Source organism: Cebus imitator, unplaced genomic scaffold (genome assembly GCF_001604975.1).
Source record: "Cebus imitator isolate Cc_AM_T3 unplaced genomic scaffold, Cebus_imitator-1.0 Scaffold426, whole genome shotgun sequence".
Taxonomy (NCBI): Eukaryota; Metazoa; Chordata; class Mammalia; order Primates; family Cebidae; genus Cebus; species Cebus imitator.
The window spans coordinates 1692449-1701376 of record NW_016107741.1 but is presented as its reverse complement, the minus strand read 5'-3'; the positions used below and the strand labels follow the sequence as shown (position 1 = coordinate 1701376).

The following is an 8928-nucleotide window of genomic DNA, read 5'->3' as shown; positions in this document are numbered from 1 at the left end:
ATGGGCGACTTCCCGTGGCTCCAATCGCCAGCCAAAAGGGCCCCCGGACCGGTGCATTTTGTACGGAGAACCGCGGCTCCAGGGCGCCGACAAAGCAGCCGCGCAGGGCAAAGCAGCGGTGCTGGCCGTCACAGCCGCGCTGGCGACCGTGGAGCTCCTCCGCCCGGGAATTTCCTAGTCTGTGGGCAATAAAAACGCAGCGTCCACTCACCCTCTGCGCTTTCACTGGGAGCTGCAATCCTGAGCTGTTCCTAAACGGCCATGTTGGATCATCCCAATGTATAATCGAAATCTCAAATTTCTAAACATACAGCCAACAAAATCAGCAGACAACATTATCTTACCCCAGATAAAATTAATTTTATAGGAAAATAAGAAAAAGACTTTAAAAGAAGTGGCCTTAAGATGATCAAAGAAAGAAATGAAAGAATAACTTCTCTTTCAAAACAGCCAAAAATGTGAAGCCACAAAAGAAGGAAATGAAATAAGAAAAAAATAAATAGGAAAGCAACAAATTAACAGTTTTGGAGGGAAAAATGTAGATATTGAAATTAGAAAACTCAGCCGTAGTGGAAATTTGGAAACTGAGTTTTGGCCACCACCTTGGGAAGGCACAAGAGTCTGAGGCCTGTTTTTAAGAAGAAGGGTGTGAATGCCAACACCGTGGAAACCTGAGGTGCCAGTCAGAGAGAGCAAGTACGGACTTGTGGTTCACTGGGGACCTGGGTCCCTGCAGCCCAGGATGGCAGTGGCAACTTGAGGGCACTGAGTCAAAAGAAGGGATGGTGGGGCCCTCCGACCAACAATTGGAAGTGGGCAGGTGGAGCAAGAACCAGGAGGAATTATGGAGACTCCAAAAGTGAGTTTCATCAACTGCCTTATTTTGCCCCTTTCTATCTCTGATGCTAGTCACCCGGCTGTCAAACTGACCTCCAATTCTGCAGTTGAGGCGGTCGCCAAGCAGGTGATGTTATTGTACGTTAGTACCTACTAATGATTCCTGCTCTTGTACCATTGTGCATTCTCTGAAACAAGTAATTTGACAGCGTTTATAGGTGGATGGTCTGGAGAGTCTCAAGCCATTAGGCTTTCTGGGAAAGAATGTTCTTCTTTTCTTCAATAGTCGAGGTTATGTTTCATGTCAACACACAAAGAGCTAACTCCAGATTGAGTTCATTCATTTAATGTTCAGACACAGAGATCTGTGATAGACTTCTGAAGGCCAAAGCTCAACAAAATAAGGAGCCCTTTTCTTCATTGCCTTTTATGTACACTAAATCTTCAAAGTTTAAGAGAATTAACTTGGACTAAATGTTGAGCTCTCCATGGCCTTAAAGAGATGGTGAGAACAGGCCTCATCTTCAGTTCAGATACTTGTGTGAGTCGAGGATGCATTGTTTGGACCTAGTTGTTTTGGGCTGTGTATCCTACATACGTACAAAAGCATTTATATAAAAATAAGTGTTGAAAATGCATTTTGAGCAAAATAAGGTGGCTTTTAAAAGAGTGTGTAAGGTATAATAAACAGCAAATGAAATTATATAAACAGGCCTGTGTCCCTGCTAAAAGGAGATTCCAATAGGCAAACTATTTCCGTGACGAGTACAGAGTGGATTCCAAAAGTTACAATGTGGTAATCTCACTTCCCAAAGGAAAAATGAAGAGTTGACTGGAAAACATTTCCCCTGAAGCATTAAGACAGACATATACAGAATATTTTTATGTGTCACTATCTAATTTTTTTAAACATCAAATTTTATTCACCTTGTCAGCTTTTAAAAATAATACATTAAAAAGTGTTGTCTAATGGAAAACTAAGTATTTTGCTTCATGCTGGGTGTCTGAGTTCGAAGTGCTGTGACAAGTAGGACAGTGTTTCAGAGTATGCTGCAAATCAGGGCCATCTGACTGTAATCATTTAAGCCAGGCGTCAGCAAACTTTTCTGTCAAGTGCCAGATAACAAATATTTTAGGCTTTGCCATTCAGTCTCTGTTGCAGCAACTCACTTCTGCACAATGTTGTAGCAAGAAAGCAGCCATAGATGATATGTAACCATTGAGTGTGGTAGTCTGCCAATAAAGCTTTATTTACACAAGCAGGTTGTATGCTGGATTTGGCCCACAGATCACAGCCTGTGAACATCTAACTTAGAGCAGTGTTTCTCTTTCTTTTTTTTTTACTGTAACCCACAGTAAGAAATACATAGGACATCACAATACAGTGTGTATGCATGCACACACACAAAAGGTTTTACAAAACCTAACTTGCCCTTTCTACCAGGAATGCACTCTGCTATTTGTTTTTCTCCTCTTCTCTTCTGTTGGGTTTTTTAAATGCTAGTCCTGACTGTCCTAATGATTTATCACCTGCAGACTTAAAAACAATTGTTGCTTGTTAAAATGCAAATTCCTCATGTTCTGCGAATTGCAACCCCTTAACTCAAATATTGGCGAATAGACTGAAACATCTACTGTTTTTCTTTCAAAATGATCCCCAGCTGATTCTTTTATGCACTAGGTTTGCAAAGCTCAAATCAGGCATATCAGATGAAATTGTACACTAACCTATAACTAAAATTATGCCCAAAATTGTTCTCTGTAGAACATTCCAGTATTTTCACAGGAGGCTGTCATTTTGTCTTGCTTTAATTTTCGCATGATTTAGGGCTCTTTTATTCTTTTTCCTATTATGTCACTTTTAATATTCAATATCATGATAGAAAAAGAAAAGAAGAAACTGGAGTTCAAGCATCATAGCATTTGAAATGCGTGTGGTCTTTAATAGGCATATCTAAAGGATAAGTGGTTGTCATGAAGTTATTCTAAAGGAATATTTTGACCTTTCTTTTGTTAGAATTGTGTTAAACATCTTCAATTATGCTATGTAATTTAAATTATTCTTTATGCTATGTGATTAAATATTCCACTCACTTGGTTTGTTCTATGGGCTGTAAATTAGTTTTCCTTCTGGAATCTTCCTTTCTCTGACAGTTGCTTATGGACATGTTCTATTATCCTGCACTGCACTGGATGCCTTCCTTAGCTTTGCCTCCAGATAAAATGATGCCAGAGGCTAAATTCTATTTGGTGTAAAATAAGTGTTATTTTATTCCACTAATGAATACAATTAATCCGCTGGGGACAGTAACTATAATTATAATGCATTAAGTCTTTTACCAGGCTCATGATCATATATTATTTGCCCCAAAGTTTTGACACTTAATTCTCTGACTCTTTCAGGAATTTTTCTCTCCCTCGCCGGAAATCTTGTGCCTGCTGCCTCTAATTCAGTATGAATTTCCTTTGTTTGCTATAATACATACTTGGAATTGGACGTTCCTTAGAGGCCTCAAGTTCTGACATCTCCTTCCTTCCTTTTCTTAGATTAGAGTTATAAAGGAATGGTAATGACGACTTGGAGAAAGAAGGAATTTCTTGGAGTTAGCAGGAATTCTGGAGGGAGTCTTGAGCCAGCCTTGTCTGTAAGACAGATTAACTGGCCTCCTCCGTACCCTTTCACCCAGGGCTATTTTCCATTCCAGAATTATCATAAAGCCAGCCGAAACCTGTCCCTGGGTGTGTGGTTGGGGGCACTAGGCACACGGCAGTTCCAATTAGCTGTCTAATTTTAACTTGGCTTCTGGCCAGAGGACTTCATCTCACAGCACATTTCAAACACCAGAGCAAACAGTCAAGTGGGTTACCTTGGACTTATCTTGGCCTGCCCCGGAGGTTATGGTCAATTACGTTTGAGGGACATTTTCAAGCAAGACAGAATCAGGAATTGGAATGGAGGTTGTGAAGCAATCATGTGTTTTTATCCCAACTGGGAAATGCTTATCAAAATAGTTCCTAGTTATCAAGTAAGCACAAAGTGCCTGGAAATGACGTTCCCAGTGAGGGGAAATGGCCCAGCTGTGCTTTTTTTGGCTTTGTCTCATCTGTTCAACAGGAAAAATATCAATCAATGGGAAAAATGCTCCCTTTCTGTTAACACATGAGTTTTAGGTAGTGTGGGAAATAGTAACACCTAATGCTTTTCATTCTCGAATTTATTACATGAATTGCAAAAATCTTTTTAGAAAATGGTTTTTACTTAAACTGTAGATACACCACCTATAAAGATGTTTTATCTTCTTAATGGCACAGCTGAAAACTTGAGATACAGAAAGTTCCAGGGTTCCCTACAGTCTTGCAGTCATTGTATGGAATAGTCCAGGGAAGAGGTCTGGTGACCCTTTGTAAGTTGCCACAGGGCAACACCTTTTTTTCCCAACAACAGGGAAGCAATTCACAATTCAGTGTTTCCTCATAAAATGAATTAGCAACACTTCTCCAAGGAGATAAAATATTTCTAAACCAGAGTCCCATAACAGAGCTTTCCATATTTTGGTATATCTCTGTGCCTACTTTTTGAACTTTTGTGGAAGTATAACACAACAAAATGAAGGATCCAGCCTGATGCCTTTTCACTAAGCAAGCCTACCCGTGTAACCATCTCTCCATGTCCCTTTTGTTCAAGGTGATGAGGCTTCGCAAACTGGCTCAGCAGATTGCAAACTGCAAACAGTGCATTGAGCGGTCGGCATCACTCATCTCCCAAGCAGAACACTCTCTGAAGGAGAATGATCATGCCCGTTTCCTACAGACTGCTAAGAATATCACCGAGAGGTGAGTGCAGGGGCCCCCAGGAACTTCCCGGCTACTGGGACTCTTGTATCTGGGGTGTGATTGGTTGGTCTCGCCCTTGCCTTGCTTTTATTTTCATTTTCAAGGCTCATACCAGAGAGAATAGAGGCTTTGAGCAGTTTTGTTCCAGCTAAAGATGCTTCCCTTTGACATGTGAAAGCCTTTTCAGTAACAGCCTGGAGCCTGGAGTTCAAGGCCTTTGAAACAAGAGTCCACCAGTTAGAAAGAATAAAATCAACCTGCTTTTGGATGAGGGGGAGCTTATGATGGCACAAAAACAGCATTTATTGTGACTCTCAGATGTGATGTTATCGTACACTTGACAACAAAGAGTCAAAATGAAGGCAAAAACATAAAAGGGAGTCTTTTCTTTCATCACAGAGCTCATCTATGTTTTTAAAAAATCAGACAGGTGTTGTTCTCTGTTAGGCCCGTTTTCATTTGGTTGAGGAGCTTGGCCTCACCTGAAAAGGTCAAGGCCGACTCATGCAGGAGAGAAAGGACCGAACTGTCAACTTCATATGGCCTTCTTTTAAAATATCCTTTCTTCTCAGGTAGGGAGCTTTAACATGATGTTGCCTGAATGGTTGGCTCAGCAGTAAAACTGTCAAGGATAAGTATTTCTTTAGCACACGTACTTGATTGGCATAAAAATTGCTCATCTTCACTGACACAAACACCTATAGCAATTCTAGTGGATCGAAAGAGAAGCACTAGGCTGGGCCAGGTACAGCCAATGCCACATAAATGACATCTCTAACTGATGCTAATGGCCTTGACTTCATTCATTCTGATTTTCAGAGTCAACTGCCCTTTATCCAAAGCCATAATAAAATCCTCTCTCTAGAAGACCCCAGAGAGATCATTCATCCTGACCTTCACCCTAGAACAGAAATCAGCAGACTTTTTCTATAAAGGATCATCGAGTAAATGTTTTCCACTTTGCATGTGGTAAGGTCTTGGTCATAGCTACTCAACTCTGCCATTGTAGCTAGCTCTAAAGCAGCCATAGATAATATAGGAACAAATGGGTATGGCTGTGTGCCAATAAAACCATTACAAAAACAGGCAGTAGGTTGCAGTTTGCCAACCCCTGGCCTAGAGAAAAAAAAAATACTCACCATTGTATGACTCAAATTTATTCAAAGAAAGAGAAAGGAAACTAACATTTATTGAGTGCTTGCTTGTTTTGGAAACGTGCTAATTCTGAAAATATTGCATAGAGGAGTTAGTCATTGGCATCTCCATTTCTACTCTTCTTAAGGAATAATGTGCAGTGTTTTTACAACTCTGGTCTACTGTCCAGCCAACTTGACTGTATTATTTCTTATATTTGAGGAAAATTCCTTTTGCAGCTGATTAGATGCTTATCTCTTCTAGAAGACATGGATAACAGCTGGCTATCATCCTTAAAATGCTCTCCTCCCTACTCTGAGAGGCCTGTTACTTTCCTCCTGACTCCTAGGTTCCAAGTGTTTATTTTCCCTGGGCCATATCCAGTTGCTCAGTATTCACCCTAATGTTAAAAACTGCAAATAGCACTAATACTCCAATGTACCCAGGACTCTAATAGATAGCATTTATACTTAGGTCATGGTTTCCAACAGGAATCCAAGAGTACTTTTCTCCACCTGTGAGCTTTGAGATGTCCAGATGAAGTGGCTACTGTGAGCTGCATTCCTCATCAATCCCTGAAGATTCAACCAAGTGTCACATGAATAAATTCTTGCCTAGTGACCAGAGACAATGTGTCCCCATAACAGTTATTGTTGAAAGAAGATTTGCATCTGAGGCATAACCCAGGTGCAGGAATGCCCACGTACGATCCCCCTCCAATCCAGTGGGACATATCTGCTTCTATTCAGCTCTCTCTATAACAAGCCCAACTCATCAAGAACAGGAACATGACTTTGATTTATCTTTCTACAAAGAATGTGCTTCTGTCCAGTTTGAATTCACAGAGCCTGTAAAAAATTGCCAAGAGCCTTGTCTAGAGCCTTGTCTCTGTTTCTGCAATTCCCTTTTCTCCCACTGCTATTTGTCAATCCTCTTGGTTAATTACTGAGCCTTTCTATCCTTCCAGCAGCTAGGATGTAGGAAAAGGACACTGGGCTTAGACTAGAAGTTGGCAGACCTGGGTTCCAATCCTAGCACTGTCAGTTTTTAGCTATGGTTCTTTGAGCTATTTTCTACCTGGAAAATTGGATTCAGGAACAGTTTGGAGGGTCCTCAAAAAAAACAAAAATTAAGCTACCATATAATCCATTAATTCTACTTCTGGGTGCATACCCAAAAGAAACGAAATTGGTGTATAGAAGAGATATCTGCATTCCTGTTTTTGTTGCAGCACTTTTACAATAGCTAAGATTTGGAATCAACCTAAGTGTCCATCAACAGATGAATGAATAAAGAAAATGTAGTACATATACACAATGGAGTACTATTCAGCCATAAAAAAGGATGAGCTCTAGTTATTTGCAACAACATGGATGGAACTGCAAATCATTAAGTGAAATAAGCCAGGCACAGAAAGAGAAACATCGCATGCTCTCACTTATTTGTGGAATCTAAAAATCAAAACAATTGAACTCATGGACAGAGAGAGTAGAGGGACGGTTACCAGAGGCTGGGAAGTGTAGCAGGGGGTTGTGGGTGTGGGGGTGGGGTGGGGATGGTTGATGGGAAAAAAAGAAAGAATGGTTAAGACCTACTATTTGATAGCACAATAGGGTGACTATAGTCAATAATAACTTAATCATATCTTTTTTAAAAAAACTTAAAAATGTAATTGGACTATTTGTAACCCAAAGGATAAATGCTTGAAGGGATGGATACCTTATTCTCTTTGATGTGCTTATTTCACATCGCATTCCTGTATCAAAATATCTCATGTACTCCATAAATATATACACCTACTATGTGCCCCCCCCAAAAAATTTTTTTACTAATAAAAAAAATTTATTAAAAAAAAAAGAAAATTGGTTTCAGAATAGCTGTTACTGTTGTGATAACATTGCTTTACATTCCTAAGAACAGGTCGTTAGCATTATAGCTACCCCATGAGGGTTAGTTGGATGTGTTTTTTCACGTTTCAACATGTCAGTCTAGCCCACCTTGTGTGTCTTTTTTCCAGTGTTACTCTCTGTCTGCCTGCCCCTATTTGTCAACCTGTCATTTAACATTCTTCTTTAGGACATGACTTCTTTTTTCTGTCTCCTATTGTGCCTGCCTTGGTCTTTGGCTCCTGTATACTTCCAAACAGTCTTTATTCTTCAGTTCAGGTGTGGAGCCCAGAATAAATTTATAATCCTGCAGGCATTCTTGAAGTGAGACTTAGATGAGATTTTCTGCATCGTTAAGTTACTTAAAGTGGATATGTCCTCCTACAAGCTGAATCAAAACTGTAAACTTTTTTTTCATTTCAGAAACATCAAACAACTCCAAAAGGAGAGAGAACCTCAAGCTTTACATTGTAGGAGATGCTTTTGCTTTGGAACCAATTGTTTGATTCTGTGCTAATTGCTTAGCGATTGTAGATAGCATTGAGGCTGCTTGTTAACATTGCTGATGCTAGTTTTGCTCATATACCCCAAGTAGGCAGGTACCCTAGCCACCTTATTTTTACCATTATAGCCCCAGCACATTGCAAGCTGCCTAACATGAATGAATGAGTGAGTCAGTGAATGGATCCATAAATCTGTAAAACAGGACCAATTGTTCCTACCTAAGATGGCTATTGTGGGGATAAAATGAAATAATGTAGTAAAAACATTAGCCACTTTCTGTCACAAGGTGAACATGCAACAAATACTAGTTCTCCTTCCCACTCACTAGATGAATGCAAATATAATTAATTGTATAATGTACTATATTCTCAAGCTACACTAGTAGACAGGTCTTTGGTGTGATTTTATATGTACCTTTATAGCATTATGTTAAATAAGCAAAACTATTCACTAAGTCCAGGCATAAGAAAGTTGGTCTACTGCTTATGAAGAATCTAGAATTAAAATCACTTTTAGCAGTAACTTATCTGTATCAAGAAGGTGATAAAAAGAAAATTCCCTCTGAATAGTACCTATTGTTCAGAGCACCTAGGAGGTTCTCAGACTCCTCAAGGTGTTCCTTTTGTTCCTCACTGCCATAGGCAGTTGAAGGATTTTTTCCAGAAGACAAAGCCCAAAACTCCAGTTATCAATTCTGAAAAGATATTGCTTAGTTCTTTTTTTTTTTTTTTTT

General features: G+C 39.7%; 1 protein-coding gene across 6 annotated transcripts in view; it reads left to right on the top strand.

The window, feature by feature from the left end:
- The window catches only part of MID1 (midline 1), a 371641-nt gene that overhangs the window by 327623 nt on the left and 35090 nt on the right, over window positions 1-8928 (top strand). For all 6 annotated transcript variants that reach the window (XM_017509924.2, XM_037731852.1, XM_037731853.1 and 3 more), the window contains exon 5: window positions 4523-4671. In XM_017509924.2, the coding sequence (XP_017365413.1) occupies window positions 4523-4671 (149 nt within the window). The remainder of the gene's footprint in view (window positions 1-4522; window positions 4672-8928) is intronic.